The following is a 23,533-nucleotide window of genomic DNA, read 5'->3' on the forward strand; positions in this document are numbered from 1 at the left end:
AACAAGTCAGACAGCAGGCACAATAAACAATCGGTAAGCTTAAACCTTAAGCTGCATAATAAGAATACAGTGGGGATCGAAAGTTTGGGCACCCCAGGTAAAAATTTGTATTAATGTGCATAAAGAAGCCAAGGAAAGATGGAAAAATCTCCAAAAGGCATCACATTACAGATTAGACATTCTTATAATATGTCAACAAAAGTTAGATTTTATTTCCATCATTTACACTTTCAAAATTACAGAAAACAAAAAAATGGCATCTGCAAAAGTTTGGGCATCCTTCAGAGTTAATAACTTGCACTGCCCCCTTTGGCAAGTATCACAGCTTGTAAACGCTTTTTGTAGCCAGCCAAGAGTCTTTCAATTCTTGTTTGAGGTATCTTTGCCCATTCTTCCTTACAAAAGTCTTCCAGTTCTTTGAGATTTCTGGGCTGTCTGTCACGCACTGCTCTTTTAAGGTCTATCCATAGATTTTCAATTATGTTGAGGTCAGGAGATTGTGAAGGCCATGGCAAAACCTTCAGTTTACGCCTCTTGATGTAATCCCCCATGGATTTCGAGGTCTGTTTAGGATCATTATCCATTTGTAGAAGCCATCCTCTCTTTAACTTCAGCTTTTTCACAGATGGCATCAAGTTAACATCCAGAATTTGCTGAAATTTTATTGAATCCATTTTTCCTTCTACTCGTGACCGTGAGATGTTCCCTGTGCCACTGGCTGCAATACAACCCCAAAGCATGATTGATCCACCCCCATGCATACCAGTTGGACAGAGGTTCTTTTCATTAAATTCTGTACCCCTTCTTCTCCAAACGTACCTTTGCTCATTCAGGCCAAAAGTTCAATTTTAATCTCATCGCTCCACAGAGCTTGTTTCCAAAATGCATCAGGCTTGTCTATATGTTCATTTGCAAAGTTCAAACGTTGATTTTTGTGGTGAGGATGTAGAAGAGGTTTTCTTCTGATGACTCTTCCATGAAGACCATATTTGTACAAGTATCTCTTTATAGTGGAATAGTGTACCACAACTCCAGTGTCTGCCAGATCTTTCTGGAGGGATCGCACAGTCAAACGTGGGTTTTGAATTGTTTTTCTCACAATCCTGCGAGCTGTTCTGTCTGATATTTTTCTTGGTCTTCCAGATCTTGCTTTAACTTCCACTGTTCCTGATGACTGCCATTTTTTAATTACATTCCAAACAGAGGATATTGACATCTAAAAACGTTTTGCTATCTTCTTATAGCCTTCTCCAGCTTTGTGAGCGTCAACTATTTTCAGTTTCACTTTTCTAGACAACTGCTTAGAAGATCCCATGGTGCTGATTGTTGGCGCAAGCTCAGATGAGTCTGGGCATTTAAAACCTTTGAGATTGACATCACCTGGTCTTCCCAGACGATGATTGAGAACAATCCATGACACTGGCAGGTCTCAGCCTTGCAAAGGGGGCAGTGCATGCTATAAATGCTGCAGGGTGCCCAAACTTTTGCAGACACCATTTTTTTTTGCCATGAAGGTTTTGCCATGGCCTTCACAATCTCCTGACCTCAACATAATTGAAAATCTATGGATAGACCTTAAAAGAGCAGTGCGTGACAGACAGCGCAGAAATCTCAAAGAACTGGAAGACTTTTGTAAGGAAGAATGGGCAAAGATACCTCAAACAAGAATTGAAAGAATCTTGGCTGGCTACAAAAAGCGTTTACAAGCTGTGATACTTGCCAAAGGGGGCAATACAAGATATTAACTCTGCAGGGTGCCCAAACTTTTGCAGACACCATTTTTTTTGTTTTCTGTAATTTTGAAAGTGTCAATGATGGAAATAAAATCTAACTTTTGTTGACATATTATAAGAATGTCTAATCTGTAATTTGATGCCTTTTGGAGATGTTTCCATTTTTCCTTGGCTTCTTTATGCACATTAATACAAATTTTTACCTGGGGTGCCCAAATTTTCGATCCCCACTGTATATATATATATATATATATATATATATATATATATATATATATATATATACATACATACTTTAACTTATTTATAGTTATTTATTATATTACAATTTATGATTTTGTGTTTCAAACTTTATCATAACCGAGAAGTTATAAAGAAGAACGCACAGTAAAAAAAATCATATGTAAATATTTGGTTTCGGCTGCTCATCATTAAGAATTACATGCAAAATAATGGTACCGCTTTGAGCACCTGAAATCCGAAACAATCATACTGCCAGGGAGGTTAAACTGAGACGTTCAAATGGTGTTAGATCTCTGGCTATAGTTCCTGAACGGTTTTGAGAGTTAAGGAAATGCCGTATTTGGAAGTAGGTCCATTGTGGCATGGGGGGGGTGAGCTTGAAGTAGTTGGAAGGCAAATGCGATCTATTAAAGAGCAATCTATGTAGAAGTGACATGCACGGATTGTATCATGTTTCCAGTGACTTAATAGGAAGGATGATGACATACCAGAGGCAGAATCAGGATTATGTTTTATCGGCGTAAGGGGGCCCGGTGTGGAGGATAAGGAAGAGTGTTAGCATATATCTCTGAAAGTGTATAAAGTGGCGCCTATTAATTGATGGGATCTTAGATATTGTGGAATATTATTTGGGGTAATCCATGGTAAAGTTTGTATGGGGATAATGTCAAGTGAGTTTTCCAGTGCTATCCAATCTTTGTTTTTTCATGAAGAGACCAGTCTAGAATTCTTGTAAGGTGGTGTGCCCAATGGTATTTTTTTAGGTCAGGAAGGCCAATACCTCCCGCCAATTTTGGTTTGGTTAATAAATCGAATGAGAGTCTGGGTCTACTTTGGTTCCAAAGAAATTTTGTGCATAGGGTTTTGAAGGTTTGAAAAAAGGATGATGGGATTTTAATTGGGATCATCTGGAGTAGGTATAGGAGGCGGGGAAGGATATTCATTTTAATGATGGCAGCCCTGCCAAACCAGAAAAAGTGAGGTTTGATCCATTTTTTAATATCGTCTCTAACAGCTTTTAGCACTGGGGAGAAATTTTTGGTGAAGAGGTCTGCTAGGTTGGTAGGGAGGTGTATACCTAGATATTTTATGGAATCTCGTTGCCATTGAAATGGAAAATTGTTTTTACATTGGGTAATTGTCTCCGGGGGTAGTGAGATGTTGAGTGCGTGTGACTTAGAAAAAGTAATTTTGAAATTGGAGATGGTTTGGAAAACTTTGAATTGGCATAGAAGGGTAGGAATAGATAAAAGTGGCTTACCAAGAAAAAGCAGAAAATCGTCTGCAAAGGCGGCTAATTTATATCTGTGAGAACCGATATTGATGCCATGGATATCCTGGTTGGTATCAAGAGAGCAGAGAAAGGGTTCCAAGGTGAGAATAAACAAAATGGCGGATAGCGGGCAGACCTGTCTAGTCCCGTTGCTAATGGAGTAGGCGTTTTGATTTTTATTGATTATGCTGGGGATGATAGGGAGCAGTCTATTTGCGAGTATTTTAGCGAATAATTTGATATCCACATTTAACAGTGATATGGGTCTGTAATTTGTTACAGAGGTGGCGTCTTTACCTTCCCTGTGGATAACAGTAATCTGGGCCTCTAACAGTCTGTTGGGAGGGAGAGGAAGAGTCGACATGTAGTTGAAGGCTTTCGTCATTGGGTTGGAGAGTAAGTCTATAAAGGTCCTATAGTATGGGGCAGTGAAGCCATCTGGGCTGGGGCTTTTGCCTACTTTAAGTTGCTTGATTGCGGTGAGTTCTTCCTGGGATATGGGTTCATCCAGTTTTTGTGCTGTTATGGGTGTAATATGTGCCGGGCAATGTTTGTGTAGGAAGTCACGAATAAGGGTACTTTTGTCGGTTTCTGAGGGGGTGGTGGTGAGATTGTATAGGTTAGAGTAGTATTGTTCAAATTGGGAAGCAATGTCTGGGGTGTTGGCGAAAGTGTGCCCTTGACCATCTTTAATAGTGTGTATGGAGATAGACGCTTTCTTTGCTTGAAGGGCTCTCGCTAGATATCTACCTCTTTTGTTGCCGTATTCGTAGAATAGCTTTTGTTGTAGTATAAACTTCCGTTTGACCTTAATGTGTAATTCATCGAGGAGTAGCTGTCTGTGCTGAATATGTTCATTATAAGTGTCTACTGCTTGTGTACGCTTGTGTATGGACTCAAGTGTCTTGATTTTCTGGATAAGTGAATGAGTTTTAGCCTGATGGGCTTTTTTCTTGGATGTTTTAAGAGCTATTAATATACCTCTCAAAAAACATTTATGTGCTTCCCAGATGTTAATAGGTGACGTCTCTGTCGTGTCGTTGTTCTCAAAGAAGTCTGAAATTGCTGTGCTGATGTGTTGAATATCTGGTGCCAGAGTCAAGAGAGAACAGTCTAATCTCCAGAATTTGGAATGCGGATTGTGTGAGGGGAGAGATATTGTCAGTGATATTGGGTGGTGGTCGGATATGATCATTGATTCGATCGATGCTTTCTTAATAAGTGGGAGGTCTTTTTGAGAAAAGAAGATATAATCAAGTCTGGAGTATCTTTTGTGGAAAGGAGAGAAGAAAGTGTAGTCTTTAGTAGAGGGAAAGAGGGTACACCACGAATCATGGAGTAAGAGATCTTGAAGTTGTGTTCTAATTTGTTTTAAAGCTCTGTAGGGTAAAGAGGGCGTACCGATGGAGGTGTCAAGTAGAGGATACAGCGCCACATTAAAATCTCCCCCTAAGATAGTGATTCCTTTTTGGAACTCCGATAGTGTATGTGCGATTTTCCTGAAGAAGAAGACTTGTGCTGAGTTGGGACTATATATATTGGCTAATGTGAATGGCTTGTTTGCAATTTGCCCCTTTAGAAAAATAAATCTGCCCTCCGGATCGATTATAGAATCCAGGAGTGTCCAATCGACTTTTTTGGAAATGAGGATAGCTACACATTTAGTTTTGCCTAGAGGATTTGTAGAGAGATATACGTTATTGTATAGGTGGTTGGAGAATTTAGGTGTGTCTCTGGTGCGGAAATGCATTTCCTGAAGAAAAAAAATGTCCGCCTTAAGTTTTCTCATGAGATCTAGCACTTGTGTACGCTTCACTGGCATGTAAAGGCCTTTAGCATTCAGAGACACAATTTTGAGTGGTGTGGAGTTATGGGTGGTGGAAATGTTTGCCATCTTGGGTTTCAAGTGTGAGTGACGTGGATAGGAATATAGAGGTTATGTGGGAACTGGTGTCACTCACGGATGACTGGGTATAGATGAAGGGAATCGTCAGAGGGACAGAGATCAGGCAAACTCCGGGTGTTTTGGGGGGGGGGGAGGGGAAGTGGAGAGATCAGATGGGTTAAAGGAAGGACCAAGGGAGGTAAGGGGGGAATAAAGAAGGAGGTAAAGAAAGAAGAAAAGAAAGAATCCCAGTCTAGGGAGTAAGGGTAGAACCCGCCATAGTTACTGTATATATTTACAAGTCGGAAAGAATCGACGTAGAAAAGGAAATTCCGATTCCCGTCTCTTGGGGATGTAATTAGCGCTCGGGTCGAAAATGAATCCTGAGGGATCCCGAGCCAGCCCAGGGGATAGGCGCTGCTCCCCCAAAGAAAAATAAAAAAAAATAAAAAAAAATTGATTTTTAGCCCACTAGGGGCGCCGGACCACTAGGTGGGTATGGGGGGGGGGGGGTTTCCACCGCACGTGCAGCGGACAGAGGCGCCGATTAGACTCAAGCCTGGACCAATCACACAGGAGGACATCCCGGGACCTGTGACGTGGCGCGTAGGGGTGGCACGTGCGCCAGTCACTACATCCCAGGCCGGCGTCACACGTCACAGGATCACCGTCTGCCCGACACCTTCCCGCCAGAGAGCCGCTCAGCCGCATATCAGGAGGAGTGCAGCCGCAGCGCAGGACTCAGGACGGAGAAGATGTTCCACCACCAGTATCTAGTCCAGCAGAGTGACCAGAGTCAGACCACCCACCGGCACCGCCTGGTTCAGTTCCCGGCCCGCAACTCCGCACTCCACCAGTCCGCAGTGACTTGACTCCTGCCTCCCGCCGCCGCCCCGGGCCTACAGTCTCAGTCAGGCAGAGCAGCAGGCCAGCAGCATGCCACGCAGCCGGTCACCACTCAACGTCCGTGAGGTAAGTCCACTTCACACTGGTCACTGCATTAATGGGGAAATGCTGGTCACTGCATTAATGGGGACATGCTGCTCACTGCATTGATGGGGACATGCTGGTCACTGCATTGATGGGGACATGCTGGTCACTGCATTGATGGGGACAAGCTGGTCACTGCATTGATGGGGACATGCTGGTCACTGCATTGATGGGGACATGCTGGTCACTGCATTAATGGGGACATGCTGGTCACTGCATTGATGGGGACATGCTGGTCACTGCATTGATGGGGACATGCTGGTCACTGCATTGATGGGGACATGCTGGTCACTGCATTAATGGGGACATGCTGGTCACTGCATTGATGGGGGCATGCTGGTCACTGCATTGATGGGGGCATGCTGGTCACTGCATTGATGCGGGCAGCCCAGTGGTAACGGTAAGTGAAGTGAATGATAATGTGTATTATTTCAAGGGGTAACTATGAATACTTTTTCAAGGCACTGTTCCTTGATTACTGAAGGCCTCTTTAACACTTGTGTGGCGTCAAAGTCACGCAATTTTTTTACAGCGTTTTTTGCCGCAAATTTTTCTTTTTGCGCCCCCCCAAAAATTCTGAGCACCAGCCGCCACTGGTAGAATAGCTAAAGAGGGTGGCAAGTCATGGGGAGATAGGCGAAAAGGGGTAATTAAGGGTTAGATGGGAGGGAAATTGAAGTTTTCCGTATCTGCGTGTTGAAGTAATGGCTGGGTAATTCTGTAAGGCATTGCGGTACTTTAATGGAATCCATGGTTGGATATAGATAATTCTATAAGATTCTAAAAATACCTTCAGAAAAAGCAACAAACAATGCAGTTGGGAGAACGTAGGGGGACAATTGGAAGCCTCTTTAGAGGAGGTGATGGAGGGTCTATGTCTGGCAAGCTAGGTTAGATAATGGATGTAGAACATCTAATGGACATCACCCCCAGTCTCACACTATAAGAAGTGGGACAGGGGGGAAGGTCAGGAAAGACATGTTTACCAGAGGAGAATAAGATCTCGTGTGAGGATCAGCGCTCCGGAGACTCCAGTATGAGCTATAATATAAGTGGTATATAGTGGTTTGTCCACTCGCCTCGATATATGGGTTTAGGGTTTCAGAATCTTTGCGGATGTTGGTGAGGGTTGGGGGAAGAAGGTTGTAGGGGGCATAAAATGGTTTTGTGGCCATACGAGATTAAGGCTAAATGGATGTTAAAGGAAGGATAGGGGTCCCGGAGAGCTAATCCACACTCATATTGGAAAACAATACAATATTTACAATATAGAGAGTATGTGCAATATAGAGAGCAAATTAATTATCATATGTGTGTTTAATGGGATTGTTATTATCCATTCACCCTTCCTAGGCCTCGAATATGTTAGCAGTTTTTAGTAAGGCCTATGAAGGGGAAGTCATACGGTGGGTGGAGAATGATTATGAAAAAAAAAAGAAAAAAACGGAATCATTGGGGGATACTAGGTATAAAACCAAAGGGTAAATGCTGCTGGTTGTCTAGAGCGATGTAATGACAGCTCGTGAGAAAAACAACATGGGGTCATCAAGACAGGTCTCTTGGGTGAGTTATGAGTCTGAAATCGGGAACTTTTTGGGATTGCATACATTACCAGTCTCTGTACGATCGGAAGTAGGGAGCTTCTAGAATAGGTAGGTCTCCAGATCATGTTGTTGTAAGTGTCAGCAGGTAGAATGCGCTTCTAGGGTATAAGACTCCTGTCAGTTCGAGGAAGGTGCGTGGTAAATGCAGTGGCGGCTAGGCCTGAGGCGGATAGCAGTTTGGCGCATGTCCTTCCACCACGAGGATTGCAGGGCGCTTCAGTTTGCCTCCTGTTCCTAACTCCTCCTACTCCGCTTCCTCATCCTCTACCGCCTCCTCTTCCGGTCAGCGTAACACCTTCACCACCAACTTCAGCATAGCCAGGGGTAAACGACAGCAGGCAGTTTTAAAACGTGCCTGTTTGGGTGAAAAACCACACACCGCGCAGGAGTTATGGAGGGGCATTGAACAGCAGACCAATGAGTGGTTGCTGCCAGTGAGCCTCAAGCCGGCCTGGTGGTGTGCGATAACGGGCGAAATCTCATAGTAGCTCTGGGCCTAGCTGGTTTGACACACATCCCTTGCCTGGCGCATGTGCTGAATTTGGTGGTGCAGAGGTTCTGTCACGAACCGGCAGGACTGGTAGTGGATCCTCTGGACCAGAGAGGCGATGGCACGGGTTGTACTAGAGGACCGGTTCTAAGCAGTTACTGGTCTTCCCCAGAGCCCGCCGCAAGGCGGGATGGATTTGCTGCGGCGGTAACTACCAGGTCGTGTCCCCTAGTAACAACTCGACCCCTCTGGCAGCTGATATGGCGTGGTACACAGGGAGTAGGCAAGAGCGTAGTCGGACATAGCAGAGGTCAGGGCAGGCGGCAAAGGTTCAAAGGCGAGTAGTCGGTAGCAACGGGTTCGGCAACAGGCAAAGCAAACAAACACAGCAGGGAACACTTTCTCAAAGGCACAAGGCACAAAGATCCGGCAGGAAGCTGTGGGAGGAGAAGGTATTTATGGGTAGTGCACAGGTGAAGCCTAATTAAGTCAGCACTACCTCTCACAAACCTTAACCCTTAATAACCACTTTAGGCCAGGCACCAATCACTGGTGCACTGGCCCTTTGAATCTAAGAGTCCCGGCACGCGCGCGCCCTAGAGAGCAGGGACGCACACGCCGAGACGCTGGAGTGCTGCCTGGAGGCATACGCTGTGAGCGCTCCGAGGCCAGCAGGAGGCCCGGAGCGCTCAGCGTAACAGTACCCCCCCCCCTTTGGTCTCCCTCTCCTTTTGGTACAGAGGAACTTGAGGATGAGACTGCGGTCCAGGATGTTCTCCTCCGGCTCCCATGACCTCTCCTCAGGACCGCAGCCCTCCCAGTCGACCAAAAAAAATTTTTTTCCCCCGGGAGATCTTGGTCGCCAAGATCTCCTTGACAGAGAATATATCGGAGGTACCAGCGACAGAGGTGGGAGAAACAAGCTTGGGAGAAAAACGGTTAAAGACAGCAGGTTTAAGAAGGGAAACATGGAAGGAGTTATGGATTCGGAGGGAGGGAGGAAGATGGAGCTGATAAGAAACTTGATTGATACGACTCTTGATTTTATAGGGTCCCAAGAAACGAGGGCCCAACTTGTAACTTGGGACCCTAAATCGGATGTACCTAGAGGAGAGCCACACCTTGTCACCCGGGCGAAATTCCGGAGGAGATCTGCGTCTCTTATCAGCTTGAACCTTCATACAGGCGGAAGCCTTGAGGAGAGCAGCGTGGGTTTCTCGCCAGATGGAGGAAAAGTCCTGTACAAGACTGTCAACGGCAGGTACAGAAGAAGGAGTGGGAGACTGTGGCAGAGGTGGAAGAGGATGATGGCCAAAAACTACAAAGAAAGGAGACTTGTTAGAAGCAGAGGATTGTTTGTAGTTGTAGGAGAACTCCGCCCAGGGAAGTAGATCAGCCCAGTCGTCATGGCGCGAGGACACAAAGTGACGCAGATAGTCACCCAAAATTTGGTTCACCCGTTCTACTTGGCCGTTAGACTGAGGATGGTAAGAAGAAGAGAAGTCCAATTTGATCCCGAGCTGAGCACATAGAGCCCTCCAGAATTTGGAGACGAATTGTACCCCACGATCCGAGACAATATGTTTGGGAAGGCCATGGAGACGGAAGATGTGCTGGAAAAATTGTTTGGCCAACATGGGTGCAGAGGGTAGACCGGGCAGGGGTACAAAGTGAGCCATCTTGGAGAAGCGATCCACCACGACCCAAATAACGGACTTGCCATGGGAGGAGGGAAGATCTGTAATAAAGTCCATAGCGATGTGAGACCAGGGAACTTCAGGAACAGGTAAAGGCAAGAGGAGACCCGTTGGTTTCTGGCGAGGCGCTTTATCCCAGGCGCAAATCATACAGGCCTGGACGAAGTCCGAGACATCTTTCTCCAAAGAAGGCCACCAGTACCTTTGGGAGATTAGTTGGAGAGATTTTAGCACCCCCGGATGACCGGCAAAATGGGAGGCGTGGCCCCACTTGAGAATTCGCAACCGCTGACGTGGAGGTACGTAGGATTTGCCAGGAGGAAGAAGGCGCAGGTCCACGGGAGCGACTGTAATAAGGCGTTCTGGAGGGATAATATATTGAGGTGTTAACTCGTCGCCCACCACATCAGAGGAGCGAGACAGAGCATCTGCCCTAATGTTCTTTCAAGCCGGACGGAAATGGATCTCAAAATTAAAGCGGGCGAAGAACAGAGACCAACGGGCCTGACGGGGATTTAGTCTCTGAGCAGACTGGAGATAAGCCAGGTTCTTGTGGTCTGTGAAGATGTACACAGGATGTGTGGCGCCCTCGAGTAAATGTCTCCATTCCTCCAGTGCCAATTTAATAGCAAGCAGTTCTCTGTCCCCAATGGAGTAATTTCTCTCTGCGGGAGAGAATGTCTTTGAAAAGAAGCCACAAGTTGAAGTCTTGCCCCTGGAGGACTTCTGGGTGAGGACAGCTCCGGCTCCCACCGAGGAGGCATCCACTTCAAGAGAGAAAGGTTTGGTGGAATCTGGTCTAGAGAGAACGGGTGCAGAGGCAAAGGCGGATTTCAGGGACTGGAAGGCTTCCTCGGCTTGGGAAGGCCAGGATTTGGGGTTAGCTCCTTTTCTTGTGAGAGCCACGATAGGAGCTACCAGAGTGGAATAGTGAGGGATGAATTGCCTGTAGTAGTTCGCAAAGCCCAGAAATCTTTGTATGGCTCGGAGACCAGAGGGACGTGGCCAATCCAGAACCGCAGAGAGCTTGGCTGGGTCCATTTGAAGTCCTTGGGCTGAGATAATGTATCCCAGGAAAGGCAGGGAGGTCCGTTCAAAAATAAATTTTTCAAGCTTAGCGTACAGGCGATTCCTCCTAAGACGAGTAAGGACTTGTCGCACATGGGCTCGGTGTTGGTCCAAATTGGAGGAGAAGATGAGGATATCATCCAGGTATACGACCACGCAGGTGTAAAGTAAGTCCCTGAAAATATCATTGACAAATTCCTGGAAGACAGCAGGTGCGTTGCAGAGGCCGAAGGGCATCACCAAATACTCAAAATGGCCGTCCCTTGTGTTAAAGGCGGTCTTCCATTCGTCTCCCTCACGGATACGGATCAGATTATAGGCCCCCCGAAGGTCCAATTTAGTGAAGATCTTTGCCCCTCGGAGACGATCAAATAACTCAGAGATTAAAGGCAGAGGGTAACGGTTCTTGATGGTAATTTTATTAAGACCTCTGTAGTCAATGCAGGGGCGGAGGGAGCCGTCTTTTTTTGTCACGAAGAAAAAACCGGCCCCAGCAGGAGAAGAAGATTTTCTTATGAATCCTCTCTGTATGTTCTCACGTATATAGTCAGACATGGCAAGAGTCTCAGGAGGTGAGAGAGGATAAATTCTGCCCCGAGGTGGAGTAGAACCGGGTATCAGGTCGATCGGGCAATCATAGGGTCGGTGAGGAGGAAGAACCTCAGCTTGTTTCTTGCAGAAGACATCTGCAAAGGAATGGTATGGCTTGGGCAGCCCTGGAGGCGGAGAAACTTGCGGGTCCTGTTTGACCAGAGCAGGCTTGAGACAGCGGTCAGAACAGGAGGAACCCCAACGCAGGATCTCACCGGTGGACCAATTAAGGACAGGACTATGACGTTGAAGCCACGGCAGACCCAGGAGGAGTTCGGAGGAACAGAAGGGAAGGACAAAGAACTCTAAAGTCTCGGTATGAAATATTCCGATGTCCATCTGCAGAGGCTGGGTACGGAACTGCACGGTGGCAGAGAGTCTCTCACCGTTAACAGTAGAGATGAAAAACGGCTTGGGTAGACGTATTACTGGAATACGGTACTTGTCAACCAAGGAGGCGTGAATGAAGTTGCCTGCTGAACCGGAATCCAAGAGGGCGGTTGCGGAGAAAGAGGACTTGGAAGAGATGATCAACTGCACAGGTATGATGAGACGTGGAGAGGAAGAATCCACACCTAGCAACGCCTCTCCCACGTTTACTAGGTGCGAGCGTTTCCCGAACGCGGTGGACGGAGAGGACAATCTCTAAGGAAGTGCTCAGTACTGGCACAGTACAGACACAGGTTCTCGTCTCTGCGGCGGCTTCGTTCTTGCGGAGTCAGGCGTGACCGATCCACCTGCATGGCCTCCATGGCGGGAGGCCCAGTAGCGGGTTGAGGTGGACGCAGAAAAACGGGAGCCAGATGAGGGTAACGTCTAGGACGAGTTTTTTCCTTTTCAAGGAGGAGTTCCTCTTGTCTTTCGGCGAAACGCTTGTCTATCCTAGTGGCCAGCAAGATGAGGTCACTAAGAGTGGAAGGAAGCTCACGTGCAGCCAGGATGTCCTTTATCTCGCTGTTAAGTCCCTTCTTGAAGGTGGCGCAAAGGGCTTCATTGTTCCAGTTCAGCTCAGAGGCCAGGGTGCGGAACTGAATGGCATAGTCACCCACGGAAGAATCTCCTTGGGTCAAGTTTAGTAAGGCAGTCTCTGCGGAGGTAACCCGGGCAGGCTTCTCAAAAACATTCCGGAACTCTAGGCAGAAGCTCTGGACGGAAGCGGTGGCAGGATCTGCGCGGTCCCATAGTGGTGTAGCCCAGGCCAGGGCCTTCCCGGACAGTAAACTGAGAATAAAGGCTACCTTGGCTCGCTCAGAAGGAAACTGGTCGGACAGTAGCTCGAGGTGGAGAGAGCACTGCGACAGGAACCCACGGCACTGCTTTGGATCTCCGTCATATTTGTCTGGTAGGGACAAACGGATTCTGGAACCGGTGGCAACTGCAGGCGGAGGTGCTGGCTGTTGCTGAGAAGGCAGGAGCTGCTGCAACATAGCGGTCAACTGGGCCAGCTGTTGACCCTGCTGGGCCACAATGGTGGTGAGGTCCGCTAGGCTTGGCAGGGGAACATCAGCGGGATCCATGGCCGGATCTTACTGACACGAACCGGCAGGACTGGTAGTGGATCCTCTGGACCAGAGAGGCGATGGCACGGGTTGTACTAGAGGACCGGTTCTAAGCAGTTACTGGTCTTCACCAGAGCCCGCCGCAAGGCGGGATGGATTTGCTGCGGCGGTAACTACCAGGTCGTGTCCCCTAGTAACAACTCGACCCCTCTGGCAGCTGATATGGCGTGGTACACAGGGAGTAGGCAAGAGCGTAGTCGGACGTAGCAGAGGTCAGGGCAGGCGGCAAAGGTTCAAAGGCGAGTAGTCGGTAGCAACGGGTTCGGCAACAGGCAAAGCAAACAAACACAGCAGGGAACGCTTTCTCAAAGGCACAAGGCACAAAGATCCGGCAGGAAGCTGTGGGAGGAGAAGGTATTTATGGGTAGTGCACAGGTGAAGCCTAATTAAGTCAGCACTACCTCTCACAAACCTTAACCCTTAATAACCACTTTAGGCCAGGCACCAATCACTGGTGCACTGGCCCTTTGAATCTAAGAGTCCCGGCACGCGCGCCCTAGAGAGCAGGGACGCACACGCCGAGACGCTGGAGTGCTGCCTGGAGGCATACGCTGTGAGCGCTCCGAGGCCAGCAGGAGGCCCGGAGCGCTCAGCGTAACAGGTTCCTTACAAATTCCTCCGATATGTCAGAGCTGCTGCAGAAAGCGCTGGCCTTCTGTGCGCACTTTCGGCGTTCTCACCCTGCTGCTGCTCGCCTGTCAGCGCTACAGTGTAACTTCAGCCTTCCCGCTCACCGCCTCATATGTGATGTGCCCACAAGGTGGAACTCCACCTTGCACATGCTGGCCAGACTGTGCGAGCAGCAGCACTGCGGACAGCACCACTTCACCACCAATAACTGTGCCACCATGCACCTGTGTGCCTTGCTGTGCTGTTTCGAGTACTCCACCAACATGGCCAGTGCCGATGACGCCGTTCTCAGCTTAACTATCCCACTTCTATGCCTCCTTGAAAAAACAATTCGGGCGATGATGGAAGAGGATGTGGCACAGGATGAGGAGGAGGAGGAGCATGAAGAGGTAACATTTCCAAGGCTTTCAGGGCAGTCATTCACAAGTGGCTCCGAGGGTGGGTTCCTGCACCCACAAATGCCAGAGACACAATTGTCCAGCAGGGGCACAGTTCTGGAGGATGACGAGGAGGAGGAGATGAAGGAGGATATGGAACCATGTTCACAGCAGGGTGGCACCCGGGCCAGCTCCTGGCCATCACTGGTGCGTGGCTGGAGGGATACGGAGGACAGAGAGGATACACCTCCCACAGAGGACAGCTTTTCGTTGCCTCTGGGCAGCCTGGCACACATGAGCGATTACATGCTGCAGTGTCTCCGCAACGACCGCCGAGTTTTCCACATAGTAACTTGTGCTGATTACTGGGTGGCCACCCTGCTGGATCCCCATTACAAGGACAATGTACCGTCCTTAATTCCCTCACTGGAGCGTGATCAGAAGATGCGCGAGTACAAGCGCACACTGGTAAACGCGCTGCTGGTGGCATTCCCACCTGACAGCGGGAGGACAGTGGAAGCACAAGACCAAGGCAGGGGAGAAGGAGGAAGAGGTCGTCAACGCTGCCAGGGCACCGCCAGCACCATAGAAAGGCAGGGTTAGCATGGCCGAAATGTGGAAAAGGTTTGTCAGCTCGCCACAACAAGCAGCAGTGCCAGCAGGTGATATGGAACGTCTTAGCAGGAGGCAGCATTTCACTAACATGGTGGAGCAGTATTTGTGCACACGCCTAGACGTACTGAATGACGGGTCTGCCCCCTTCAACTTCTGGGTCTCCAAGTTGGGCACATGGCCTGAGCTTGCCCTTTACGCCTTGGAGGTGCTGGCCTGCCCTGCAGCCAGTGTATTATCTGAACGGGTATTTAGCACGGCTGGGGGTGTTATCACAGACAAGCGCAGCCGCCTGTCCAGAGCCAATGTGGACAAGCTCACGTTCATTAAAATTAACCAGGCATGGATCCCACAGGATTTGTCCGTACCTTGTGCAGAATAGACACGTATACCGGCCTTTCCCAGCCATCGCTGGATTTGATCTTTCTTACTCTTTTGGGGTGTACCCGAATTTAAAAAAATTGTTTTATTAAAAACCAAAACCAGTGTTGGCTGCCTCATCCTCCTCCTCTACTGCCGCCGCCGCTTCCACCTACACCGCCATATCCACCGCCATATCCACTGCCACCTCAACCTCCTACTTCACATGGGCCTCGTCCTCCTCCTACATCATTCAAGATGATTATTTTTTATTTTTATGTTATTTTAAGTTATTTCCCTATCCACATTTGTTTGCAGAGCACTTGCCATGCTCTTAAGATGATTTTGCTGCCTTTTGCAGCCCTCTAGCCCTTTCCATGTTTGTTTTAGAGCCATTTTAGTGCTCAAAAGTTCGGGTCTCTATTGACTTCAATGGGGTTCGGGATTGGGACAAAGTTCGGGTTAAGTCCGGTTCACGAACCCGGACTTTTTTTTCAAGTTCGGTCGAACCCGCCAAACCCAAACATCCAGGTGTTCGCTCAACTCTAGTCGTTAGGAAATTATATGTGTAATTTATGCTCCTAGAACACCTGACGGTACTCCTTGAATGTTGGGCCTCTGTGTGTGGACAGGCTGTGTAAAAGTCTCACACATGTGGTATTGCCATACTCAGGAGGAGTAGCAGAATGTATTTTGGGGTGTAATTGCAAGTATGCATATACTGTGTGTGAGAAATAACTTGTTATTATGACAATTTTGTGTAAAAAATATATATATATATTTCTTCATTTTCCCAAGAATTGTGGGAAAAAACATTACAACTTCAAAAAACTCACCATGCCTCTTACTAAATACCCTGGAATGTCTACTTTCCAAAAAGGGGTAATTTGGGGGGTATTTGCACTGTCCTGACATTTCAGGGCCTCAAGAAATGAGATAGGCTGTCGGTACATCAGGTGTGATCAATTTTCAATGATTGGCACCATAGCTTGTAGACTCTATAACTTTCACACAGACTAAATAATAACTACTAATTTGGATTATTTTTACTAAAGATATGTAGAAGTATAAATTTTGGCCCAAATTTATGAAAAAAAATTACTTATTTGCAAAATTTTTTAATAGAAACTAAAACAAAATGTGTTTTTTTTCTAAATTTTCGCTCTTTTTTCACTTATATCGCAAAAAAGAAAAAACCCAGTGGTGGTTAAATACTACCAAAAGAAAGCTTTATTTGTGTGAAAAAAATGATAAAAAATTTGATTGGGTACAGCGTTGTATGACTGAATAATTATCATTCGAAGTGTGAGAGTGCCGAAAGCTAAAAATTGGTCTTGGCAGGGAGGGGGTGTAACTTCTCTGTATGGAAATGCTTAAAAAAAGGACTTAAAAACATCTAACAGGACACAACATATCTATATGTAATTCAAATAGAGAGAGATTTGAATAGTTATATCTTCACTGGCACTATAAATTACATCATTAAAGATTGTTTTCTCCTAAATACGTTGTATTTACTGCACATGACACCCCTAAAAGTCCTGTTTGTTGCAATGTTTCCTAGCTTGTTTGCATGTCACTAAACATAAAGGCCTCATGCACACGGGGCGTTAGAAAAAACGTGCTGCAAAGCTAGTTCTGACCCCGGGAAAAAGCGGCTGTAAAAACATGCTTCTAGTAGCTTTTTCCATTTGCGTTATTGCACGTTCGCCCATGTTGCTTTTAGCAGCGTTTTTTCTGCCTCCATTCAAACCTATGGGAGCCTATTGATTTGAATGGAAGGCGCATCGCAAGTCGGATCATCGATGCGGTGCGACTTGCGTTGAGAATCCTGAGAGGGAACTCCACACCAAAATGGGAAAAAAAAACGGCATGGGGTCCCCCCCCCCAGGTTCCAAACCAGGCCCTTGAGTCTGGTGTGGATTTAGAGGGGAGCCCCATGCCAGAAAAAAAACTGTGTGGGGTCCCCCCCAAATCCACACCAGACCCTTATTCGAGCATGCAGCCGGTAGGGCAGGAAGGGGGAGGGGACGAGCAAGCCGCCCCACCCCCCCACCATACCAGGCCACACACCCTCAACATAGGGGGTGTTGGTGCTTTGGGGCAGAGGGAGCTCTGCACCCCCCACCCCAAAGCACCTTGCCCCCATGTTGATGAGGACAAGGGCCTCATCCCCACAACCCTGGCCGGTGGTTGTGGGGGTCTGCGGGCAGGGGACTTATCGGTATCTGGAAGCCCCCTTTACCAAGGGGGCCCCCCAGATCCCAAACCCCCTCCCTATGTGAATGGGTATGGGGTACCAGAGTGGAGAAGACCGGATGAAGATTTTTAATAAACTTTTCAAAACGTCTCCTGTCATTATTTACATACACTGCCTTTTATGGGGTGAATGGGTAGGGGTACAATGTACCCCATACCCATTCACATAGGGAGTGGGGCCGGGATCTGGGGGGCCCCTTGTTAAAGGGGGCTTCCAGATTCCGATGAGCCCCCTGCCCGCCGACCCCCACAACCACCGGCCAGGGTTGTTGGGAAGAGGCCCTTGTCCTCATCAGAGTGCAGAGCCCCCCCTGCCCCAAAGCTCCCACACCCCCCCCCCCCATGTTGAGGGCGTGTGGCCTGGTATGGTCCAGGGGGGGTGGGGCCACTCGCTCGTCCCCTCCCCTTTCCTTACCTGCCGGGCTGCATGCTCGGATAAGGGTTTGGTATGGATTTTAGGGGGGGACCCCACGCCGTTTTTTCGGCATGGGGCTACCCTCAAATTCCATACCAGACCCCAAGCGCCTGGTTTGGAACCGGGGGGGACCCCCCCGCCGTTTTTTCCCCATTTTGGCGTGGAGTTCCCCCTCAAGATTCTCACAGCGCAAGTAGGATCATCCTGATCCGATTTGCAGTGCGCCTTTCATTCAAATCAATAGGCTCCCATAGGGAACCATTGATTTTGAATGGAAGAAAAAAAAACATATAATGTGGCTTAACGCAGTTAAGCAACGTTATTCAGCCTTTAGCAGCATCAGGCGATTTTGCAGCTGTAACGCTGGTCCTCAGAACGCGCAGGCCGTGGGTTCTTCTTGCAGCTATAAAACGCCTATGCCACTTACAGCTCAGAAACGTCTGTGTGTGCATGAGGCCATAGAATAACACAGAGGGGCGTTTTTAAGCTGCAAAAAAAAATGCCTGACGCTCCTAACAGCAGCTGTAAAAACGCCCTGTGTGCAAGAGGCCAAATAGTCCCAAACCAAACTTTGGTTTGAACCGAATTCCACATTACCAACTTAAAGTGTTTGCAATACAAAAAACAAACAAACATCCTGTTCCCTTATAGCAGATTAAACAGCTTGCGCTGTCTAATCTGCTCCTCTCTAAATGGTAAAAAACCTGGCTGATAATGCCACTTACTGTGTCCCGGCGCTGTTCGTTGTAAAAAAAATACTTTACAAAATATCCTGGCAACCCCTCTTCTTTATCTGGCGATAACTCACTGTGTAAGTGTTTGTTTAAATAGATGCCTCTAAATACCTTTTTCCAGTTATCTTCAGGCCATACACGTGACTCCCGGCCCGCTCTGCTACTATGATAGAGTGGGAGATGCCGAGCGGCCAGCATGGTGGTCACGCAACATCCTGCCAACATCAGAGGGAGATCTCGGCTCCTCCTGCTGTAGCCCTGGATCGGAGTAGCAGAGCGGCCGGGAGTCACGTGACCGGCCTGAAGATAAATGGAAAAAGATATTTAGAGGCATCTATTTAAACAAACACTTATACAGTTTGTTATGACTCGATAAAGGAGAGGGGCTGCCAGTGAAAGGAATTTTAGGGTTACTACCACTTTAAAGACATCATGAAGTTTTTTCAGTATGCTGCTTGGTACAAAACTAAAAAATGTAAATGAACCTTAGGCAGATTAAATGTCTTATGATTTACACAGACCTCCGGACTAATATTTAAATTATTCCTCCTATTTATTTGATTTCCACTTGATTCCCAGCACCCAGGGAATCTCTAGCTGCCTATTTGGGGACTTGGCAGTGGGACTGAATGAGGTGATTTGCCTAATTCTCTGAAACTATACTATCGGTTGTAAGATTTGCAGTGCTATTTTGTTTTTCTTTTCCTTTTTTCTTCTCATTCTGATTATGCACCTCAGCGGCTCAAACTTAGATATTTCTTTAAAAAATATATTATTTGTTAGGCAAATACCTTTTCAATCTCATGTCAATGACAAATAAGCTATCAATACAGTAAACATAGGTAAAAATGTTCCCATAACAGGTTCCTTGTCATGTTTCTTTTCATACTGTTGGCACTTTGCAGTGCACATGTAACATTCTTATTGTGTTATATAACCTGTGGAACGGGCAGCAAATAGCCAATCGTGTGTGCAGCAGTGCCAGGAGCATGCTTCTGCCACTAAGGTGAGGTTGTGGAAGACCATTTCATGTCACGGGTCATACACCATGGTAGTGGCGGCTGGTGCTCAAAACTTTTTTTTTGGGGGGGGGGGGGCGCAAACAGAAAAATGTAATAGGCATTGCTTTGCGGCAAAAAACGCTGTAAAAAATTGCGTGACTTTGATGTCGCAAAAGTGTGAAAGGGGCCTTCAGTAATTAAGGTATAGTGTGCCCCCTTTCAATGCAGAGACCAGTGTGCCCCCTTTCAATGCAGAGAGACCAGCATTCCCCCTTTTAATGCACAGTTACCAGCGTGCCCCCTATTAATGCACAGTGACCAGCGTGCCCCCTTTCAATGCACAGTGACCAGCGGGCCCCCTTTCAATGCAGTGACCAGTGTACACGCCCCCTTCAATGCAATGACCACCGTACATGCCCCATTCAATGCAGTGACCAGTGCACATGCCCACTTTAATGCAGAGATCAGCGTACATGCCCCCAATGCAGAGACCAGCATACATGCCCCCTTCAATGCAGTGACCAGCATACCATTCCCCCAATGCAGAGATCAGCGTACATGCCCCCAATGCAGTGACCAGCATACATGCCCCCAATGCAGTGACCAGCATACATGCCCCCAATGCAGAGATCAGCGTGCGTGCCCCCAATGTAGTGACTAGCATACATGCCCCCAATGCAGAGTACATGCCCCCAATGCAGAGTACATGCCCCCAATGTAGAGTGCATGCCCCCAATGCAGAGATCAGCGTGTGTGCGCCCAATGCAGAGATCAGCGTGCATGCCCCCAATGCAGGGATCAGCGTGCGTGCCCCCTTACTTACCTGGAGCAGCAGCGGCGGCGATCAGCTTCTCCTCAGTCCCCCGAACGGCTTCTTCTCCTCGGTCCCGACGCGTCTCCTCCAGTCCTTCCGGTCCCGCCTCCTCCTCGGCCAATGGCATGGGGTTTGCCTTGCGGCCAATAAGGAAGCGCGTATCGGACGCGCTTCCTGATTGGCCAGGAGGAGGATCGGTGTGACAATAGCGAATTTTCATTCGCTATTGTCACACAATGGGTGGGCTCAGTATGCACGGCTCTGTGTCCCGGGTCCACCCTTTGCATCGCCCTATTAGAGCCTCTGGTTCTAATCAGGTGATGAAAAAAAAAATCCCCATTGAACTCCATGCGTCCGGCGCCCCTGCATGTAGATTAGGGGGCCGAACGCATGAATGGGGGGCGGCGCCCCTGCGCCCCTAAGGAGCCGGCCGCCACTGCACCATGGCAAGACTGAGTACAGCAACAAGACACAAGGTAGTTATACTGCATCAGCAAGGTCTCTCCCAGTCAATCATTTCAAAGCAGATTGGGCTATAAATATGTGCTCAAGCTCATTTGAAGAAGCAAAAATAAATGGGCAACGTTGAGGACCATAGACGCCAAGGTCGGCCAAGGAAACCTAGCAAAGCAGATGAAAGACACATAATGCTTACTTCCCTTTGACATGGAAAGATGTCCAGCTGTTCCATCAGCACAGAATTGGTTAAAACAAATGGGGCAGTGGTGGTCTTCGTGGAAGAAATGTGGCTAAAAAATCATACTTCCAATGTGGAAACAGGGCTAAGTGGCTCAACTATGCCTGAAAACATAGGAAATGGGGTGCAGAAAAATGGCAGCAGGTGCTCTAGACTCATGAGTAAAAATCTGAAAGATTTGGCTTTAGTAGGAGGCAGTTTGCTCACGGAAGGGCTGAAGAGCGGTACTATAAGGAGTGTCTGCAAGCAACAGTGAAGCATGGTAGACATTCCTTGCAAGTCTTGGGCTGCGTTTTTACAAATGGAGTTGGAGATTTGGTCAGAATCAGTGTTGTCCTCAAAAACTGTGTGTAAGTGTACCTTGAAAAATTAATACTGTTTTGATGGCCAATGGCAGGCAAAATTGGCTGTTTTGATCACACCAAATGCTGATTTGATTTGGATTTCTCTTCTGTTCATTTACTTTCCATGCTGTTAATTGATAAAAAATAAAGTATTAGCACTTCTGTTTCTGAAAAAATTCCTAATTGACAGCATTTTTTCACACCTGTCTAAAACTTTTGCACAGATACAAATATACAAATATAGTTGGGTTGGTGCAGGGCATTTAACAAAAATATATACTAAACTCTAATATACAGAATAAAAGATCCACTTAAACTTGCTACAGGTGTTTGCCAGCTATTATCCTGTAAAACCACCTGTAGCAAGTTTAAGGGTATTTTTAATTCAGTATACAGTATTTGCCTTAAGTTTATGTTTTTCTTGAGGGCGCTGCACCAACCCAACTATATTTGTACTGCTTTACTATTTTTCATTTGGAAATAGGAGGTGCAGAGCAGCTTACAACACTCCATTTTGCACATTATCTCCAGAGGTGCAGAGGTTCATTATATCACATTTAGTTTTGCACAGTAGTTTAGGTTTAGTGTGGGGAAAGGTTCCTCAGGAGTAGGGACAGCATGGGGTGGTCCAGAGCATTCCCAATTGCTACTTTGAGTGATGCACCTGCCACCATGATTGGCATATCCTGGTGCCCTTTTCCGTCAGTACAGCACCCCATCTGGAAGGCCACTGCAGAAGCCTTAGGGGCCCTTAAATAAAGGAGCGATTCTCATACTGCCTTCTGTAAGTTTTGCATAATTGCACTGTAATCATGTACAGAACTGTAAAAAGTTTTATTGTCCAAATTCCTACCTCCTACAACTGCAATATTGTACAGTTTTCTATTCATTATGTAAACCAGAAAATTCTGATAAGATGTTGTGCTTACTAACCCTTTTAAATTATCACCATACACTTGCCCCACCAACATGTTAGTAAGGCAGGCCTGGCAGGAAAGAAGTTCACTCGATTCCCCAATCAACACATCAGTGTTGAAGGTAGAAACCCTCCCTTGAAGCTATTGTGTTCTGCCAGGGGGGCGGTGCATGGAGCAGTCCCTCCAGGGAGAACACAGTGATTATTGCTAGCGGCATCCTAAAAATCCGACAATCAGTCTGCCCCTACATGGTCAAATCTCAGCCAGTCCCTGCTGAACAGAAGGAGATTCGAACCGTCTATAGCCAGTTTACCACTTTAGGACTGCTCACGTTGCTGCTACTGCAGCACAGTGGCAGCCCTGGGTCCAGCGACGTAGACCTACGTTGCTGGATTCCCTTCTGTCTCAGGGGGGCGCGCGCGCCGCCAGAGGCTCGCTCCTGCTGTGTTTAGACACAGCGGGAGTCGGCCCGGAAGAGGAGGGGCGGCAATCACCTTCTCTCTTCCCCGATCATTGTGTAAACAAAGCAGGCGGATCTTCTCTGTGACAGACAGGGACAGATCACAGGATTCAGCATAGCTGAACCTGCAATCTCTGTCTCTATCACAGAACCCCCTCCCCCCACACACGTCAGTAAGCATGAGGCATACATTTAACCCCTTGATCACCAACAGTGTTAACTCCTTCCAGTGTCATTAGTACAGTAACAGTGCATATTTTTAGCACTGATTACTGTAGTAATGTCACTGGCCCCCCCAAAAGTGTCAAAAATGTCAGGTAGAGGTCCGATCTGTCCGCCGCAATGTCACAGTCCCGCAAAAAATTGCAGATCGCCGCCATTACTAGTAAAAAAAAACAAACAATAAAAATGACAAATCTTTCCCGTAGTTAGTAAACGCGATAACTTTTGCGCAAACCAATCAAAATACGCTTATTGCAATTTTTTTTACCAAAAATATGTAGCAGAAAACAAATTGGCCTAAAATGTTAAAAGATTTTGATTTTTACATTTTTTTTTGTGAATGTTATATATCAGAAAGTGAAAAATATATATTTTTTTTTCAAAACTGTCGCTCTTTTTTTCAAAAATTAAAAATCGCACAGGTGATCAAATACCACCAAAAGAAAGCTCTATTTGTGTGAAAAAAAAGGACGTAAATTTCATTTTGGTACAGCATCGCACGACCACGCAATTGTCCGTTAAATTAACACAGTGCCGAATCACAAAATATGGCCTGGT

The 23,533-nt window shown here is 47.2% G+C and overlaps 1 protein-coding gene across 1 annotated transcript in view; it reads right to left on the bottom strand.

Moving 5' to 3' along the window:
- The window catches only part of ASIC5 (acid sensing ion channel subunit family member 5), a gene marked incomplete at its 3' end in the record, with an annotated part of 198,351 nt that overhangs the window by 69,274 nt on the left and 105,544 nt on the right, over nt 1-23,533 (bottom strand). The window contains exon 13 of the mRNA XM_082249038.1: nt 3,238-4,335. Coding sequence (XP_082105164.1) covers nt 3,238-4,335 — 1,098 coding nt within the window. The remainder of the gene's footprint in view (nt 1-3,237; nt 4,336-23,533) is intronic.

Source organism: Pelophylax lessonae (assembly GCF_965119305.1).
Source record: "Pelophylax lessonae genome assembly, chromosome: 1".
Classification (NCBI taxonomy): Eukaryota; Metazoa; Chordata; class Amphibia; order Anura; family Ranidae; genus Pelophylax; species Pelophylax lessonae.